A 19,626-nucleotide genomic window follows, 5' to 3' on the forward strand; every position below is an offset into this window, starting at 1 on the left:
AAAGAAACCGGAAGCGGAAATCAATCGAGGAAGTTTTTTCGCGACGGACAGTCCTCCATAGTCAATCGTCTGGTATCATGAGTCGCAATTGATCACAGCAAGGTCCTATTCTTGATTTGAGTGTTTTTAAATCGTTTCGGTATAGAGTTTTCACAAACATGGAGGCGAGGTTCGACGGCAAGGTGGCGTCGATCGTCGAGCTCGCCTTCCAAGCCACCGTGTCGGTCTTCAGGGGGGTGTGGGAGGAACAAGCGCCAAACTCGGCGTGGGAAGAGGCAACGATCGGCCTCGTTGGCGGTCTAAGGGAGATCGAGCGCGGTCTGCTGGCTCAGCTTCAGCGGGTGTTCGCCGAGTTGTGCGACGAGAACGAGGAGCTGAAGATCAAAGTGGAGCAGTTGGAGGACGTGATGCAGAGGAAGGCCGGACAACTGGAACAGGAGCTGCACGTCCGGGTAGGACGGCTAGGCAGGGATATGGAGCTGCTGGAGAAGGAGCTAAAGAGCATCAGCGATGGAGGAACTGCGGCAGGAGGCAAGCATGATACTAAAATGCCTATTACAGACTAGGGTAGAATGATTTTGAAAAAAAATCCACATGAAATATGCTAGTCGTAACCATATGGAATGTTTAAAACAGTATTACTAACCATCCGAAATTTGATTATCATCATCCACTCATGTATTGGAATGAACTGCAAACGAGAAAAGTTATCCAGTCATTAATTTGCCATAATGTCATTAATTCCTCTCTGATTGAATGCAGAAGTCTCACTGTTGTCAGTCTCCGCCGACCAGACTGCTGCCGACACAGAATCGAGTCCGAGTGTCTCGGAAGTAGGACATGACGAGGCAGTCCTGAGTCCCAAAACGGACCCCCAGGCCGCTGTCGCCCCGGTGATGATTGTCAGCGGGCTCGGCGGTCCACCCGCCATGCTCATTGTGGAAGATGGAGAGTCTCCCACACAGGAGATAACTGAGGCATCGTTTGTGACGCAACTTGTCCTTCAACCTGCGGTCTCGCCTCAAGATGCTCCAAGTCCCGATTCCTGCCCACTTAGCAAGAAAAAGCCAGCCCAGGAACAAGCTGAGAAACAGGTTTGGTGTCTCAGACATTGGCTTTTCACCCTATGGCGCATATTAATCAGCACCAAAATATTTGATATTCACCACGTAGCTTTGGTCATGCCAACATGTAAAAAAAACTAGGTTAAATGTCAAACTCACAGCAATGCCAAATAAGTCAAAAACACACACATTCAAAATTTCGGCCGTTTTCATCCAATGATCTCCGTATTTGGTGGACATGCAGAGGATACACTGCTTCCCCAGTTGATTTCTTTTGTGGTGATTTACTTTCACCTCAAGAATCAAGAAAGTTCACTAGTAAACAAATTGAAGATTAAATTGCAACAAGGCACACAGAGTTGGATGCCAAATTATAGGTCTTGATAAGAGCTTTCTAGATTACTAGTTAGTTTGTTCATCTGTGTTTGTATGGCAACATAATGAGGAAAAAGCTTTTAATATTTGGTTTGTGTGACAGGGCTCAGTGGAAGAATCTTCATCAGGAAGACCGAGAAGAACACGGAAGCCAAGCTTCAAAGTGGAAATGGGTAACTAGGATTTGATGGCAGGTTATGTAACAAGTGAACCTATTGAAGTTGCATAATTTGGAATTCCATCAGGTTTGATGGGAAATGGGTCTTTAAGTCGCTCTGTAGTAAACTCCTATGAAATATTGCCTTAGACCAAAAAAAAACAAATGCCCCCAAAAAGGTATGTCATATAAATATCATGTCACTAATATATACTGTATATACCTAAGGTATTCCACAATATGTTAGACAAAATATCCCAAATAACAGTACTAGAATTTTTTTTGACAAAAATTGCTGAAAGCCACAATATGAAAATGTGAAAATAGTACAAAAAATGATATGCAAAACCGTATTAGGAAAGTAGACAATGTGCAAAATATTTCTATACAAATATGATGATGTTTTTTTGATCATTAAAAATATTAGAAATATAATTCTCTCCCACCACAAATATGACAAACATTAACAAACAAAAATATTAAAATAGGAGACATATACCGGTACACAAGTGTTAGAAAAAATCTGATGTACAATATAAATATTTAACATGTTTAAAAAATATGAGCAATATCAGTTGTACACACAGTAACTCATCAAAATGAAGGTACACATCCTTTTATTATGTTTGTGTTTTAACATGAACCGTGGTTCACTTCTTTTAACACTTGTGTGACAGTTGGAGGCTGGAGCCCATTATTTCTGATGAGAATGCTTCCTCTAAATCCAAACAGACAAACAAAAATATTGGATTTATGAGATTTTGCCGCATTTGAATAGGAAACAGGTTTCTTTTAAATGAAGGTCTTGTTGCCTCTCATCCCTCTCAAACTCTGTCAGCGTCCGCCGACATAAGCAACGACGAGATGGACTCCGGCGAAGAGGATGAAAGCCCGAGAAAGAAGGCGCGGCGGAACGTGAAGCGCTTCTCCTGCGATGAATGCGACGCAGCCTTCTATTGGAAGGCCGATCTGAAAAAGCATGCGGCGCTCCACAAGCGGCCTTTCCCGCGGCAGCAGTGCGACAGGAGCTTCCCGGAGAAGTCGTCTGTGGAGGACCAGATACTGAGCCACCAGGTGGCGTCCAAGGCGCCACTGCCCTTCCCGTGCCCGCATTGCAAGCGCTCATACCGCAAAGAGGAGTCTCTACAGAACCACCTGAAGCGGCACCAACCTCTGGCGCAGCCTAAGCCTTTCGCCTGTGAGCAGTGCGGGAAGACCTTTCGTGTGGAGCGCTCTCTGGAGAACCACCTGTTGCGCCACCAGGTGAAGACATCATCTCCCTCACAGCAACGGCAACATTTTATTCCATATCCTTTTGCTATTTTTTGCATTTAGAAAATCCTCCTGACTCCTCTGCTCTGCAACTGGCATGAAGTGTCGAAAGATCAGAAAAACCTCGACAGAGTTCAGTTGGTCTAACAAGGTTTTAAAGCTTCTCTGTTGGTCCAAAATATTCTGCGAAACACTCTAATTGGTCTTTCAAGTGTCAAGACACCCTTGTGGGTCAAAACTATCGGAATCATTTTCACTTCACAACATCTCGAAATACTCTTCAGATTATAGAACAAGTTTCGAGAGTCTTCCGTTTGTCTATCAAGATTTTGTTATTTGGTCCAAAACGTATCCAAATAATCTGCAGGGGCTCCAAAAAAAGTCTCTTTAATAGGGTAAAAAATATCCAAACAATCTTGAATATTTCCAAACGCCTCTCAAGACTCTTCAGCTATTCTAAAAAGGCTCAAGAGAGTTAGTCTATCCCTCGTGTTATCGGCAAACGTTTTTAGGCGTGACATATATTATTAGACACAACTTAACTTTATTTGGAAAAGGAAAAACTGATTTTGGTCCGCAAATTAGTATACAGTTTTGTATTTTGTGGCTCCAATGTCCTAATTTGTTGCCACAGAATACCATCGTCTGACCACAACAACGTGCACAGTAAATGCAACAAAATATTAAATTGTTGGCAATAATTTGTGGCCACAGAATACTAAATTGTGAGCACAACATCCTTGTTTGTGTGCACAAACTTTGAGTCACATGTGCCCAAAAAATATTCATTGTATTTTGCTTTCTCTTCAACCGTATTCTATTCAGAAGTGGAAGGAGTCGCTGCAGTGCCCGCTGTGCAACAAGACCTGCAAGACGCCGGTGCAGCTGCGTGGCCACATGGTGGTGCACTCGGACGAGCGGCCCTTCAGCTGCGCCACCTGCGGCAAGGAGTTCAAGAGCAAAGACACGCTCCGCTTCCACCAAATGGTTCACACCAACGCCAAGAAGTACAAGTGCAACGTGTGCGACGAGACCTTCAAGTATGCCCATTCGCTGACCGTGCACAAGCGCAAGCACACCGGGATCACGCCGTTCGTGTGCGGAGTGTGCGGACGCTCATACCGCACCGGTACGGCGCTCAAACGGCACAGCGTGGTGCACACGGGGGAGAAACCGTTCACCTGCCACGTGTGCGGCGCACGCTTCAGCCTCAACAACAATTTGAAGCGACACCTGCGCATCCACACTGGCGAGAAGCCTTTCACCTGCAAGGATTGCGGTAAGAGCTTCTCGGATAACAACAAGCTCAAGTCGCACATGCTGGTGCACGGAGCCCGAAAGCCATTTATGTGCGACCTGTGCGGGAAGACCTTCCTCTTCAATTGCCGCCTTCAGATCCATCAGAAATATGTGCACGCCAAGGAGGATGACAAGCCCAAGGTGTTCCCTCAGAGGCAGAGGAACAAGCTTCTGGTCAAGCCGTACAGCTGCAAAATCTGCCTGGCCAGCTTCAGTGCGGCCTGCTCACTCAAGCTCCACGAGAAGGGCCACAGTGAGCACAAGGAGTTCTCCTGCGCTTTGTGCGGCAAGGCCTTCCACAATAAGTACTCGTTCCGCTCGCACCAGCGCTCGCACTCGGGCGAGAAGCCCTTCGTGTGTGAGGTGTGCGGCAAGGGCTTTATCCACGCCGGCAGCCTCAAGCAGCACGAGCGCATCCACACGGGCGAGAAGCCGTACAAATGTGAGCAGTGTGGCAAGGCCTTTCGCACCGACGGAAACTTCTACCGTCACCTCCGCATCCACACAGGAGAGAAGCCCTTTGAGTGCGCTTACTGCCACCGCAAGTTCCACCAGTCCAACCAGCTCAAGTCGCACTTGCAGGTGCACACGGGCCAGAAGCTCTATTCGTGCCAGACCTGCGGACGAGGATTCTCTGACTCGAGGCAGCTCAAGAAGCACAGTTGCGATGGAACAGTTGTCCCAGTATTGTTGACATGAGCGCTTTTTTTACGAGCTGGAAATATTGAAAAAGAATGTCCCGAGCACTGTGCAGGGCGCCTGGTGCTTTTTTCCTGGGGAAACAATTCTACAGAAGCCCACACCCCACAAACTGGTTCTATTTTTTTTTCAATAATACCAATAACATAACTGCAAATCGGAGAGAATATCTTCAACACGGCTAGCCTCAAATCCGTCACCAATGTCATTACTGCACAACTAGTATATTTATACAATCATTTTTTTCTCTGAGGGCAGCACACTGAAAAATTGAAAAATGCAAGTGCCACTTCGGCAATCTGTGCCTTTAACTGAACGTGTGAAAACCAATACATCAAGCAATGATACAACCAATGATAATCATATTTCAGACATCCCCTGCAGCGGGTGGGAAAAAAAATGGATAATGGCTAGCCGGCCACAAATGACCTCCTTCCATTGTTTGGACACTACTGACGTGCACCTGTAGTATTATTGTCTTAACGCGAACGTTACTCAGAATTATTAATAAAATCTCAATAGTAATTTATACCTTTTTCTGTTAAGGAAAAAAAAGCTGGAGAAGCTGTCTCATCCCCTCTGCAAATCCAAGACGTGCATCCTGTTGCCTTAATATGTATGGAGTGTGCACTAAATAGTATTTGGTGGCCACAGTAAAAATCTGTGACAAGATGAACTGTTTGCTCTTGCCAGTCAATTGCAAGGTGTGTTTGTGTGTGTGTGTGTGTATGTACATATCTATCTATATAGAGAGAGAAAGAGAACACAACACAACCATCCATTCATGTTGTACACTTCCACATATTGGAGAGCTGATCCCTACTCCAGCTCACTTTGGGCGAAAGACCAGGTACTCTTCCAGATCTGGTCCAGGTATGTGTAGACAAAAAAGCATTTACATTCACAGTTATGTACAGTTTTAGTGTCTTGATTTAACGGAACATGTTCTTGGATTGTGGGAGGAAGTTAGAGTAGCTGGATAAAACCCACAAAAGCATGGGGTGAACATGCAATCTGTAAAAACAGATTAGTATTATTAATCCCCCAAAATGACAAATATCCTATTTTCTTAAAATATTTTCATAAATAACAACTGTTTGAAATATTTTAGTACAATACAGGAGTATGATTTACTCCGCATTATAACTGCATTAGTTGAGTGTTTTGGAGAATGTGCAAAATGAGATATTTTATTTTGAAATTGATGACGTTTTATTTTGAAGTCCCATGGTCGAGCGGCTTACCTTGTGGAGTGTGTTTGTAAAAAGGGCTGCGAACTAGCGGAAGCTGCTGTTAGTGAGAGTCTGCAATAAATCACGTCCCAAAAAATGCCTGAAAGTTTGGTGTTTTATTCTCAAACTAATGCCATTTTGGAGACTCTTATTAGGTGTGCGCTGGATTTAACTGCTGGACAGGCCAAAATGGACCATTCTGTGAAGGTAAACATTTAAAGCTGTGTTTATATGAATTTTTCTGCCAGTAAAAGTATTGACGATTGGGATCGATCAGTTTTTACAGAGATGTTACATTGGATTACAAGAAACTGAACTAAGATGGCGCCTTGTCGCGTATCTTCGGCAAATTTAAAGTTTCCACAGAGACTTTGGCTCTCTTTAATCTTGTCTCGTTATTTTCTTGTTTAGTGATGGTGGTGTTAATACTTTAAGTGGTTTAATTTGTGTCTATGGAATCTGACTACGAATTATTATATCGCCGTTGAATTTAGGCTAAGTGTTAGCTTTTTGTGTCACTTGACGCTAGTGGGAGCGCCATCTAGAGGCCTGGCTGGCCACATTTATCAGTTTGCAGTAGCGCCATCTAGAGACCCGGAGGACGACACGCGAGTACAGAAGCGTTTCCAAAACAAATGACAACACCGTGGGAGCGCTGCGTAAATTTATCACAAAATGTGATCTGATAGTCAGCTAAGCTACAACAATAGACAAACAGTCTTCCTAAATGGATAGCAAACATAAAATTATGTTTTCCATGCTGATATTTAACACTAATTGACAGTATGTAACCATTGACAGTGTTGGATGAAAAAAAGTATGACCCTCCAACATCGGACTCGGCCCACTCAGAGTGCACTCACTATTGAGGTTGGAGGAGATATTTAAATCCTGATATGAACAAAAAAACTGTAATCACTTAAAATTAATAAATTCCAGGTAACAAAAGACGCTCAACCAGTGCAACACTGGTCAGATAACAGTTTTGATGCTGTCAGGGACTAAACTGGCCTGAAATTAGGTAATTCCTTCCTCAAAGTTTTATGTGCAGAAAACGTATCCATCTTCATATGTTTGTATCTGCTCCAACAGGTAGGATTTGACAAAATGGTGGAGCTGCTGGCTCAAGAGGCAAGCAGAAAGATCAACTGTGTTTTCCTCCAGCTGTTAGACACCACCACTAAGGAAAAGCTGATGCTTCAAGACAAAGTAAGTGAGCTGGAGCGCCAGTTGAAAGCTGTCACTGAAGACTTTGATGTCATCCGAATATGGAGGGAGAACGTGTTGACTGGATGCCCTGTGCTCAATGAGCAGACGGGATGGGTCTTCACCCTGAAGCCTTTCGGTGTATTGGTGAACTCAGATGAGTTATCAAAGGAAGATACTGAGTCCACAACGTCAGCCATCGTCATACGCATCAAAGGTGCACTTATAATTATATTGTGATGTTCATGTCTGAATATTAACTAAAATGTTCCCTTTAGAAGAGTCTGCGTTGGTGGAGGTGAACGATGGAGCCGAGTCATCATCAGCATGTAGACAACGTAAGCTCATGCAACTTTTTATGAGTGTGGTGACTCTGCATTTGGGTAAAGAGAGGATAGTCCCCCAGCAAATAACACTCTTCTTTTCTGACCATTGTATATTATAAACCTATCTTCAAATAATGTGTTGCGTCCACTCCCTTGATGCCCCACACCAAATGTACGTACAAAAACAACCCTAAACTGGGCTGTCCAAGTTTCATAGATCTTTCCTTCTGTAAGACTTAGGTTATACTGCAATTGTTGCATCTAATGTTGTCTTAAAGGTTATGAGGTGCTCAAAAAGTTTACATACAGGCCATGGAGGTGAAAAAAATCAGAAAGATTACTGGCTGAGATAGCCAGTGTGTAAGAAACTGATTCGTCCAACTGTATTCTGCAGACATTGCCGAGGAAGACAACACACCTGCATCCTCCGACTCCCAGAATCCTTTGCAAACTGAAGTCATTAAGAAGGGGTTTGAATGTGACGTGTGCAGTAAGAGCTTCAGTCGTCAGCTCCACCTCAAGAAACACTTGGACACCCACAAAGAGTCTCTGAGTTGCCACGAGTGTCCCAGGATCTTCCGCCGCAGGGCTGCGCTGGAGCGCCACCTCCTGCGTCACAAGGACAAGACGCTTTACTCCTTCACGTGTCCTATCTGTGACAAGACCTTCAAGAACAAGAAACTGCTCAAGTCACACGAATCGGTTCACGGTGACGATGCGCGGCCCTTTGCCTCCGGTAAACTGCAAAAACTAAAATCGAAACAAGATAAAATACACTTCTCACAACAAGGTCGGGATATTTGGCTTTTTGGATGGATTTTTCTGGATGAACCTCAAAGTCACTATGTTTCAGACCCACCCACAATCTGATCTGTAAAAATCTATCATATGGGAGATAAGACTCTGAGAAATGCAGTTCAATTTTGCTATTCTATTGGGAGATAAATGAGCTCTCCTTTTAATGACTTTTTTATTTGTTTGTGTTTTTTTTAAGACCAAGTTTCTCAGGGTAAGGCGTTCACCTGCGAAACATGCGGTGCCGGCTTCACGCTGCAGCAGAACCTCAAGCGGCATGCCCGCATCCATACGGGCGAGCGACCGTTCAAGTGCCACGTGTGCGGCGCCAGTTTCGTCCAGGACAAGCTGAAGGCTCACATGCTGCTCCACGGCGCCACCAAGTCTTTCATGTGTGACTTGTGTGGCAAGACCTTCCTGTACAATTGGCAGCTAAAGAAGCACCAGAAAGTGGCGCACCAGGAGGGCACTGAGGCAGGCATGCAGGCAGGACAGCGAAAGGTCCGAGCACGGGAAAACCGCACTGTCATCTTCAAACGCGACAGGTAATGGAAAATTCATCCAATCTTATCTTGATTTCTATAGATTTGCCTCAGGCTTGCGTGGATTTGCCTCGAGTGCGTGACTTGCCAAATACTCGATAATACTCACTGCTCTGCTGTGCATTTTTTGGCAGCCCACAGCATCTGCTCAAAAGGTATACTGTACAGTATTTCGTGCTACTCAGGAGCCACAAAGGAACACACACTTCCTAACTCGATCAATGACAAAAATGCTTTATTTACAGTAGATATGAACTAAATACGTGCATGTATCCAAAATACATGCTCTTAATATATTTCCTTTTTTACAATACATTTTCAACGCATGTATCAACGATCCACTATCCTAACCCAACAACAAAGGGTTTGAAGCAAACAACAAAATAAGCACAAACTGCAAACAAGAAAATATATGAAGTGCAAGAACTAATTTTGCAAGATGACATCCATTCTAGAGGCCCACAATGAGAGAGCCAGATTAATTTAGCAGATTTGTGATTCTGGTTACGCATTCGCAAATTTATTTCACACCTTTGCAGTGGTGTGCAAAGGTGTGTTTATACCCAGGGTTAGGGTGATGCCTGATGGCTGCTACAGAGCATTATTGCTCGTCTGGACCCTGAGTTGGGTGCCTGCAGCCTCCACCCCCTCGGCCCACCCACTGCACATCCACGTATCTGGTTACAGATTTTTTTTTCTACACAAGTACACATTTTTAAATAGTTCTGCTCAAATAATGGCCCCGAATGATCCTTCTATTTTTCTGTCCATGAAAGATTCGGTATTAATTTTAAATTTGACTTTAACAACAGGACCACCGTGGAGTTGGCAGCGTTCGCCTGCAAGACGTGCCAACGCGGGTTTGACTCGGAGGTGGCGCTTACGAAACACGAGCTGCTCCACACGGGCAGCACCCCGTATGCTTGCGACGTATGCGGCAAAGCCTTCCTCTACAAGACCACCTTCGACTACCATCTTCGCACGCACTCGGGCGAGCGGCCCTATGCCTGCGACGTGTGCGGAAAGACCTTCATTATCCACCACGCGCTGAAATCGCATCGGCTGCGACACACGGGTGAGAAGCCACACGCCTGCGAGCAGTGCGGCAAAGCCTTCCGGGTGTACACCAACTACCGGAGACACCTCAGGATCCACACGGGCGAGAAGCCGTACGAGTGTGAGGTGTGCGGGGTCAGATTCCGCCAGCTTGGACACGTCAAGTTCCACATGCAGGTGCACACGGGCGAGCGGCCATACGCCTGCTCCGCCTGTGGAATTGGCTTTTCCGACTCTAGGCAACTAAAGAGGCACACGTGTGCTGGGAAAGAGCTGGGGAAGACTTTGCTGACATCTTGACTCACAAGAATTGTTTGACACAATAAAATAAACATTCTTCACTTTATTAATTCAGAGCCCTTTTATTTTGAAATGGAACAGCCGATCTGTATGCCAATACAGTACTGTGGTTGGATACCTGGGGTGCCGGAGTGTGTTGGAAACCTGGTGGGGTTGCGGGATAACTACGATTCATTTTTTCATGCTTTTTTTTTTAAATACAGTATCAGCGTAAATTTTAGTCATTGATGTAGAGTTACCATTGACCTTATCTCAACTTCAGAACGATTCTTGGCGCTATTCTGTGAGAGTTTTCATTATCCCTGGGTGAATTTATCGTTGCTCCACACCTACAATAAATTATGGAATAACATTTTTAAAAATCCAAACCACTGACGTGCATGCATGACTGTGTAGTCCCACAGCGCTTTTATTTTGAAAGTGGCCAACGCCGCTCGCTGGCCGCAGATTACCGTAATGCACAGTATTCACTATCGCTGTGGCGGCTGTCTTGACTTCAATTTTGCGAATAGAAGCTAGCCTGACCGCAGTAGTCGTATGCCGAAGTAGTCTTTGCTCCATGTGGATTCGGGTCCGCTTCAAGACAGTGTCAAATGGGGGACTTTGAGGCGCGAGCCACATCCATTTTGGAGGACATGGCGAACAAAGCTGTGATGGAAATGTGCAAAGTTGTATTTTCCTTCGACATGACTCAAGAAGTATTTTGGAGCGAGGAAGACCACGCTCAAGTTTCAACTCAGGACAAGGTACATTTTATGACTTCTTTCTTATTGCGCCGTTCCGCCTGTTCATAGTAATAGAAGCGCAAGCTCGCTAGCCACTTCAGCATCCGAATTTTTGCCAAAAAATGAACGGTCTCGAATGTATTTTGCGGCTAAAATCAATAACAGTGCGTAATTTGTATCAAAAAGCCACGTTTTGCTAGCTTGTGTTTCGATTAACACCGGACAATCTCGTGGTTGTGTGTCTATATACAGTGACATGTGATCGACCAATCGAAGAAAAGTCACAACAGTCTTAAAATTGTCAACAATGTAATCAAACAGATTAGTTTGCACGACAACATACGTAATTATCATGAGTGTGACGCTCGTCAACCGCTTGCAGGCCTGGCTAAAGAGCTGCTTCTACAACCTCCTGATTCTGATTCTTATTTTTAAATGGGTTAGTGACCGAATTTTATTTGAAAAAAATAAGAGCACAAATGGACAATATAGTCATTAAAACTTCGCCATGGCAGCACCCGTACATCCGAGTGTCGGAAACTCCGCTTGCACCATTACTAAGTAAACAAACGGTACAAACCCATGTCATTTGACCAAAGCCAGACGACAGAGAGAACATAAATGGCTTTAATGATGTATTCGCCTTCTTCTATACAACTGTATCTTAAATGTATGACACGTAAAGCCGAAATAAAATGTGTTACGTGTGGTAAATTGCTTGCAAGGAAGGCGGAACACCACCCATACTTTATCATTAAATTAGGAAAGTAGATTCAAAATTCGAAGTGGTGGAAATTGAGACAGGCATGTCAGTCTCACAGTTCTAAGGTTGAGGTTACTTATTGCATACCTGTCAACTCATACGGTTTAGCCATAGTTCATACGGATTTTGAATCTTACGTATATGGCCGTATCGCACAAATCATACGGATTCTGAAAATTTCCGGGTTTTTTTTCTTCCCCTAACAGGTAGTTCCGTTTGCTTTTGCCCAGAATGGTGCTAGTCTACTCGAATGCTTTCATTTCCGGCAACTTGCCAAAAAAGTACCGCAGGAATACAACTCTGAACACAGGAATGCCACTAAGTAGAATGATGATTAGACATTAACCAGACATTGTATTATGGAGATCTACAATAAATATCATTGAAAATTTCGTGGGTTATTTTCTGCCGTTATTTTGACATATAAAATGCTTTGGTATGTTATAAGGATTTTTTTGGTAGTTTATACAGGTTGGCGCTCCGAAAAGTTGACGGGTATGTTATTGCCCCAAGTCAGATGGAATAGGCACCAGCACACCTGCGACCCTATTGAGGATTAGGTTTATAGAAAATTGATGGAAGTTGTTAAAATTCATACTTGGTTAACATGATCATTGAGGGACTAGCTAATTTACTTTTTTGTTACTCAGGATAAGAGCACAGGTATGCACTTTCAAAAATGGTAATTTGAGCTGTAGAGCTGGCGTGGCATCGTAGGTTGAACATGTATATTTCTATCTATTGTTTCCATCAGGTGATCCATCTAGCCAACACCTTCATGACATTGCTGGCTCAAGAAGCGGTCAACAGCATCTGCCAACTTTTCCATGAATGTTCTGCACTGCTGCGGGTGCAAGTATGTCCCTTTAGTAATTCAAATTCACACAATTTATGCAGAGATTCACATACAGTGGTGAATGTGATTAAAGGCCTAATGTTGATTGAGTATGTACAGTTTTTGGGTGCAAAAAAAAAAGTCTTAATATTTGCTTTTTTTAAATGAAGTGTCCTCCCCTCTTCTGTGGTTGGGTGGGTTGTTGTGTGCTGTGCAACATTCAAGGTGTAATGCCGGTCTGGTCAGATGTTAACATTTCAAATTTAACCAAGTCTGATTTTGTTTTTCATGGTAATTATTTTGCATTATGGGACAGTTTGCGCACATTCTCTTGAAGTGGTCAAGGAGTTATGTAACTTCAAAGTATGAGGAAAGATTGTATTTACCGGTACACTTGACAGCATTATTTTCTTTCAGTCCTTCATTAAGTCAAATGTTCTCATTCTTTCCCAGAAGCCATTTTGTGCAAGACTGATCTGGAATATGAATAATTTGAATAAATATGAATAAGGCTCCTGTTCTGTGCCCAGGTGACGCAGGGGGAGGCGCAGTTGGAGGACCTGAAAACGAGGCTGGAAGTGGCGCAAACATCCCTGAGTATGGTGTTGCAAAGCGCTTATGCCGTGGTAGTGGAACAGCAGGTGCAAGAGCACGTTGGAGGAGTGGCCGCATCGGAAGTGGAACCGCAGAGCTCAGGTGTCCGGCAGTTCGTCATCAACATCAAGATCGTTTATCATATTGTACAGTGATCCTCTAGTTTATCATTGTTCGGTGTTTCAAACCTTGAAATCGCATCTGAAATGGATTGGAAGCCTATGCAAGTTGGCCCAGTATCGGGGTCATGTGATCTAACGTCCTCGTCAGGACTCAAGCTGCAGCATTTTGTACTAAAAGCAAGCTTTTAACACTGGACATGGAAAAACCAGAGAGCAATACGTTTCAATAACCAAGACGAGACATAACAAACGTGTGAATTATGATTTCTGCGTCACCAGGAGATAAAATGGGATGTATCTGAGCGGTATTGCGAAGGTGAATAAAAAAAACGCAGTTCTATAGTCTTAATGTGCATTTGAAAAGATAGCGTTGACTCAAATATAACACTGAGATATTTTGCTGAATCACTTTGGTTAAAAGTACATTTATTGAGACTAAGAGTAGTGTTCTGAATAGGTGCCGATGCTGAGCAGGGCCAATAATCATCATCTCGGTTTTATCGGGTTTAAGGATCAAAAAATTAAAAGTCATCCGTTGTTTAATCTCAGCAAGGCACGCCTCGAGATTACAGCAACTGCGCGGCATAGTTATTTCTCATGGGATATATAGTTGGGTGTCATCAGCATAACAGTGAAAACTATGAAAACTAGTGTTCTATGTATGTATGATGTCACCGAGCGGAAGCATGTAAATGCTGAACAAGGGAGGGCCAAGTGCCGATCCCTGTGGTACTCCACATGTAACATTACAAAACTCAGAAGTCATATTACCATAAATACACGGTGCGTCCTTTCTGAGAGGTAAGAACTAAACCAGGAAAGAGCTCAGCCTGAAGGACCAACACACGTTCTGAGGCATTCTTACGGTATGTGTCAAAGGCAGTGCTAAGATCGAGTAATAATCATTTTAATGAGGTGTCGGAGTCCATAGCAAGGTGAAAATCATTGGTTACTTCAGCAACAGCCGTTTCAGCACGCACACACTCAAATGAAGGTTCGCTGTGTATGATTGTCTTCCAGTGTAGTGTGGAGGTGCAGTACAAAATGTCTTCCAAAGCACTGATCAGCTTGTTACTGACTTCTTGGCATGATTTGCGTTTGCAGCTATGTCTGGTGAGGTTGAAAAGACGCCCATCATTGACCTAACTTCCAAGGTACTCCAGACTCCCTGACACCTCTGGCATATTTTCGGTGCTGGATTACTGCTCAAACATCACAGAGCAGTTTGATCTTAACATCAACCACTCAGCTTAATAATTGCGCCTTTATAAATATAATAATTGGGATGTCACTCAGGGCATTGCTATGCATACCTACAATTTGGAGCTCATTATTTTGTATGTTTGTCTGTCAGGACAACATGCTTGCAGCACCGACACAGGACACCATTGTTAACGAGACGTTGTGTGATTCCAGCCAGCAGGAAAATAACACAGACCCTGATGACCACAATGACCAGGTTTGGACTCATATCAGACGAACCATTTCATTTATTTTTCTCTCATTTATCATTTACATAGAAGGCTCGAAAATAACTTGTTTTCCTTGCGGGGAAGTTTTGCTAATGAGTGACTCCATTTGAGGAGCAACTGTCTAATTGTGGAGCTTTTTTTTTTTGCAGATTAATCCCAGGAACCTGAAGCAATGGTTGTATTAAACAACAAAAATAAGAAAATATAATGAATGAATAATTTTTTTTCTTTTTCATACAATCAGCATTTTTCCTTCCTAATTTCACATTGCACATTAGGGTTAGGTCATGTTATGGTTCTATATAAAATTAGTGACAGTATGACCTTTCACTCCGGTGTAAAAGGAGACTGTAAAACGGTGTCAAAATTGGAATTTTCTTTTGCTTTAAAGTGTATTACAAAAGCATTTTCATCCTGACGACTGACCGCTCTTTCTCTGGGCTGAAGCCAGAAGATGATGACATCGATGCCAGCCACTTGGACCAAGCTGAAAGCAGAGTCCCAGCTGACAAGCAGCTCAGAGTGCACCAGGCAGCGCACAACCCGCACAAGAACTTTGTGTGCTCACTGTGCGGAAGCAGCTTCCCCCTCAAACGCAGCCTCAACACACACATGCGGAAGCACACGGGTCAACACACGGGTCAGTATTATGTTGTAGATGTGTTTTCATGAAGTCTTCCATTTTATCCAGCTGATTTGAAAGAAAATCCCAGTAAATCTTCGATCCAAGTAGTCATTAACAAGTCCTTAAAAGTTTTCATCAAAATTGTCCCAAATGGTCCTATTAAGTCATAAATGTGATTAAAGTTGCATGTAAACTGTTCCAAAAAAGCTTTAACTCATTCAGTACCAGCCAATTCTGGACCAAGTCTGAAAAGACGTTTAAATACGTCTTTGGGAGTGAATGAGTTAATTTCAAAATAGTGGTCACATTAATGTTGTAAAAAGTTTTCATTTGATTAAAACAGTCTCCAAAAGGTCCTAAAAGTCTTGCAGTTGACACCACCAACCACACTTAGTGGTTAGTTTAGGAAAATATAAATCAGCATCCTCCACCCATCATTGTCAACAAGGGTGGGGTACCACGGCCCCAGTCAGTATCACTCTTGGGACAACTGCCTGTTGTTGTTGTTTCCTTAGGGAAACATGCTCACACGTGCGACAAGTGTGGTAAGGGCTTCACGCTCAAGCAGATCCTGCTGAGCCACCAACGAAGTCACAATGAGGAGCGACCCTTCAAGTGCACGCTGTGCGCCAAGAGCTTCTACCGAGCAAATGGCCTGAAAATGCACAAGCGCTTGCACGTCTCCCGCCGCGTGCGTACAGGCGAGCACTGCTGCCGCATCTGCAACAAGATCTTCAGCCTCCAATGCAATCTGCAGCGCCACCTGCGCATCCACACAGGCGAGAAGCCTTTCTGCTGCGAAATCTGCGGGAAGAGCTTCAACCAGGGCGACTCCCTCAAGATTCACCAGAGGATCCACACGGGGGAGCGGCCATTCAAATGTGACACCTGCGGGAAGACCTTCATCCAGAAGTCAGCCTTAAAGTTGCACACCAACGCCGCCTCCCTGGCGTGCGTGGTGTGCGGCGCGACGGCGGCCTGTGCAGACGGAATGCGCAACCACCTACAAACGCACGCCGACGCCATGCCGTGCATCTGCATCCTATGCGGAGACCCGCTGGCCACGGTGCATGTTTTGTGTTCACACCAGCGCCACCACAACACGGCCACCCGTGCGCACGGCTGCCCCTTCTGCAACAAGAGATTCAAGTCAGCCAGCTACCTGAAGATACACATTAAGTTGCACAGCGGAGTCAAGCCCTTCTCTTGTGACATCTGCCACCGTAGCTTTGCCCTGCACTGCAGGCTCAAGTTGCACCAGGTATTTTTTATTTTTTTGACAATAAGTTAAAAAAAAATGGGGTACAAATTTTTTTCTCTTTAATCAAAGTGTTTTTCAAATGTCATTAAAAGTCTTCGGCCTGCCACATCTAGCGATGCAGCCAAAACCAACTGAACTCTGTGCAGGGTTCAGCAATTAGTCTTCATGAATGACCGACTGTTAGGAAAATTTCACACCTTGAGAAGGTCCCAAAAAGTCTTCACTGTTATGTAAAGGTCTTGGCAAAAAAAAATTGATCAAGCTGGTCGTTCAAAGGTCACAAAAATGAAGTTTGAATCAACATGGGAGAATGGATTCAGTATGAAAGAAAAAATAATAACACCACAAATTTGGAGATATGGTAGCAGATCCTGATCCTTAAAAATATGAGAAAAGACGATGTTGCTGGGGATTTCTAAATTGAACTTTTTTTCTGTTTTGGATTTGCCAACTGTTTCTTCTCAGCTTCTTTTATGCAAATGTAAACGGGTGTTAGTGTAAGAAATGTATCTACATTTGGATTTACTTGTAAGTGCTGTTTCCAAAACTTTCAACTAAGATGTAAGTGCAAAAAAATCAAAACAAAAAGTATCAAAATTCAAAAATAGGATCAGTGGCTTTAAAATGTCCACCACGATGCACGTCTTATATAACTTACATAATACATTTTTGTCCTCTTCTCCAGGAAGTGCACGTTGGTGACAAACAGTTCTGCTGCGACATTTGCGGCAAGTTTTTCAGCAACTTGAGCATGCTGACCCGCCACCAGCGCATCCACACAGTTGAGAAGGTAAAAAAAATAAAATAATAATAATAGTGAGAAAGGTCATTAAAATGGTATAGGTCTCAGACAATTAATTTTTTTTGTTAAGCCCACTGGGAGTTAGAGAGTTTTACTTGTGGAAGGTGGTTTAGTTGTTGTTTCAATTCTCCTACCAATACATTAGGCGAAGGTGCTTCAACTGTGTGTCAGTCTGTCAAATTACATCCAGAGGAGGTGCAATGCACGTCAGATTAAATCCTTCCTTGGCCCAAAAGTCTCATATTCCCTGCTTAATTTAAGCTTTTTTTCCCACCTCTTCAGGGAGAATACACGGGTGAGAAGTCATATGCCTGCGACCTGTGTGACAAACGCTTCAATCATGGTCCCAACCTGATTCGGCATCGCCGCATCCACACGGGTGAGAAGCCGTATATCTGTGACGTGTGCGGCCGCCGCTTCAGCCAGAGCAACAGTCTCAAAGCCCACCAGCTGGTCCACACCGGCCAGAAGTTCATGTGTGACCGCTGCGGCAAAACCTACAGCGACAAGAGGAACCTCAAGAACCACAAGTGTTTCTAATGCTCTCTACTTGAATAGTTTACCTTTAACTCACTGGTTAAATGGCAGTTTGCACAGGAGGAAGTCCTTGTTTGGTTACTTTCTGAAGCTGAAACACTGCACAAGCTTTGTAATGCCGCCTAGCATGACTGAAGTCCACAGAGTTGAGACCTAATTCTGATGCTTTATTGAATCAACATGGGTGAAAAATTCTATAACATGTACTCCTTCAATTTTCAATGTTTCACCTCCTGGTCATTTCAAAGACCCCACCTTGAACTATAGATGGCTGTAATGTGCAAAAAAAAATATCAATGCAGTTGTGTTACACTAGTGTTACTCACCCCCTATCGAGCAAATTTTACATTCGAAAAATCTCATGGCACATCACCAAACCACACACCAAAAACATTACACTGATCTCATCAAGACCCTGTCTAAATTTACTCACAAATGTATCAATAGTAGGCACGGTGAGCCACTGGTTAGCACGTCCACCTCACAGTGCAGAGGTCTGGGGTTCGATTCCGGCCCTGGCCTTACTGTGAGGAGTTTGCATGTTCTCCCTGTACCTGTGTGGGTTTTCTACGGGTACTCCGTTTTTCTTCCACATTCCAAAAGCATGCCTGATAGGGTGATTGAATGCTCTCTAAATTGTCCATATGTGTGATTGTTAGCGCAAATGGTGGTTTGACTTTGTGTGCCCTGTGATTGGGTGGCAACCAGTTCAGGGTGTACTGGCTGAAGACACCTGGTACATGCTCCAGGATCATTCTCATGCTTCTTCAGAGCTTTCTGATCCTTGGAATTGGAATCAGGTGTGTTGCAGCAAGGAGCGATGGAAAACAGGAAGGTGGCCCGTGAGGACCGGAGCTGGACATGCCTGTTCCACAGCTTAGTAATTATGACTGAATGTTTGTACACTTTTATAAGGTTGGTCTGCTCGGCTAACTGATGTGACTGTGAACACAAATATGAGTACAAACTACTGGCCAGCGATTTCTCGGCTCTAGCGTTAGCCACTGTGGTCTACTGTGACTGTGTAAGTTGAGGCTACCAGCAGGTGTCCTGCGAATGTTTTTTTGATGACTGTATTTTATTACTCTTGGTTTAATAAAGCAATTGAAAGAGCACTCATTCTATAATGACTTTTTTGCATTTGTTTTAACTAATGGTAGGCTATATTCCATTATCTAAAGATGAGTTAAAAAGGCGCAGTTGAGTACTGTATGATTTTCAAAAATGATCCACTGAACCAGCATTTTGTGACTGAGTACTATGTGAAATCTGGGCCTTTTTAGTTGACCATGAAGAATACAGGTAGCTCCTTCTGCCATCTCTCGATTAAGAGCTTTTCATAGTTTTGCCTGTCACCATATTTTAAACATAATAAACATTGTTTTTAGTAAATAGGGTCAGCAATTAAATGATCGTCTACTGATGGCACAAGGTAACGTGTGTTTCCATCTTTTTCCATTTATACATCAGTATAACTAATGCCACTCCCAAAATAAATCTTTACATTGAAACAAGAGCATCAATATCATCGTATCATAGTACTGTGACGTTTTTACTGAGCAGCACG

The 19,626-nt window shown here is 43.6% G+C and overlaps 3 protein-coding genes across 6 annotated transcripts; all 3 read left to right on the forward strand.

Moving 5' to 3' along the window:
• Positions 1 to 40: 40 nt before the first annotated feature.
• LOC147197234 (uncharacterized) lies at positions 41 to 5,542 on the forward strand. The gene is made up of 5 exons (XM_086124915.1): positions 41 to 531; positions 763 to 1,094; positions 1,543 to 1,612; positions 2,435 to 2,859; positions 3,694 to 5,542. The coding sequence occupies exons 1-5, from the start codon at positions 159 to 161 to the stop codon at positions 4,864 to 4,866; spliced, it is 2,373 nt and encodes a 790-aa protein (XP_085981041.1). The 5' UTR covers positions 41 to 158; the 3' UTR covers positions 4,867 to 5,542.
• LOC147197235 (uncharacterized) lies at positions 4,898 to 10,369 on the forward strand. Of its 4 annotated transcripts, none has more exons than XM_086124922.1 (7): positions 4,898 to 6,305; positions 7,191 to 7,307; positions 7,413 to 7,521; positions 7,583 to 7,642; positions 8,025 to 8,366; positions 8,625 to 8,970; positions 9,780 to 10,369. In XM_086124922.1, the coding sequence occupies exons 1-7, from the start codon at positions 6,195 to 6,197 to the stop codon at positions 10,321 to 10,323; spliced, it is 1,629 nt and encodes a 542-aa protein (XP_085981048.1). In that variant the 5' UTR covers positions 4,898 to 6,194; the 3' UTR covers positions 10,324 to 10,369. The 4 variants fall into 4 exon arrangements, with proteins under 4 accessions (XP_085981048.1, XP_085981049.1, XP_085981045.1 ...); XM_086124923.1 differs by having other exon boundaries at positions 7,263 to 7,307; XM_086124919.1 differs by having other exon boundaries at positions 7,191 to 7,521.
• Positions 10,370 to 10,765: 396 nt separating this feature from the next.
• On the forward strand, positions 10,766 to 19,174 carry LOC147197236 (uncharacterized). Its single transcript, XM_086124916.1, has 9 exons — positions 10,766 to 11,069; positions 12,566 to 12,667; positions 13,177 to 13,342; positions 14,467 to 14,516; positions 14,717 to 14,821; positions 15,282 to 15,474; positions 15,975 to 16,720; positions 17,406 to 17,510; positions 17,805 to 19,174. Exons 1-9 carry the CDS (start codon positions 10,917 to 10,919, stop codon positions 18,060 to 18,062), a joined length of 1,878 nt encoding a protein of 625 aa, XP_085981042.1. The 5' UTR covers positions 10,766 to 10,916; the 3' UTR covers positions 18,063 to 19,174.
• Positions 19,175 to 19,626: the final 452 nt, after the last annotated feature.

The sequence above is a fragment of the Hippocampus guttulatus genome, chromosome 12 (assembly GCF_054856545.1).
Source record: "Hippocampus guttulatus isolate MCC_2025c chromosome 12, RoL_Hgut_1.0, whole genome shotgun sequence".
NCBI lineage: Eukaryota > Metazoa > Chordata > Actinopteri > Syngnathiformes > Syngnathidae > Hippocampus > Hippocampus guttulatus.

Excerpts from the sequence above, each read along its gene's own strand:
- LOC147197235 (XM_086124919.1), top strand. The coding sequence starts at position 6,195 with ATGCCTGAAAGTTTGGTGTTTTATTCTCAAACTAATGCCATTTTGGAG. Across the intron at positions 7,522-7,582 it reads CATCGTCATACGCATCAAAG|AAGAGTCTGCGTTGGTGGAG; the intron begins GTGCACTTATAA and ends TGTTCCCTTTAG. Across the intron at positions 8,367-8,624 it reads TGCGCGGCCCTTTGCCTCCG|ACCAAGTTTCTCAGGGTAAG; the intron begins GTAAACTGCAAA and ends GTTTTTTTTAAG.
- LOC147197236 (XM_086124916.1), top strand. The coding sequence starts at position 10,917 with ATGGGGGACTTTGAGGCGCGAGCCACATCCATTTTGGAGGACATGGCG. Across the intron at positions 13,343-14,466 it reads AGTGGAACCGCAGAGCTCAG|CTATGTCTGGTGAGGTTGAA; the intron begins GTGTCCGGCAGT and ends TTGCGTTTGCAG. Across the intron at positions 16,721-17,405 it reads GCAGGCTCAAGTTGCACCAG|GAAGTGCACGTTGGTGACAA; the intron begins GTATTTTTTATT and ends CCTCTTCTCCAG.
- LOC147197234 (XM_086124915.1), top strand. The coding sequence starts at position 159 with ATGGAGGCGAGGTTCGACGGCAAGGTGGCGTCGATCGTCGAGCTCGCC. Across the intron at positions 532-762 it reads TGGAGGAACTGCGGCAGGAG|AAGTCTCACTGTTGTCAGTC; the intron begins GCAAGCATGATA and ends GATTGAATGCAG. Across the intron at positions 1,095-1,542 it reads AGGAACAAGCTGAGAAACAG|GGCTCAGTGGAAGAATCTTC; the intron begins GTTTGGTGTCTC and ends TTTGTGTGACAG.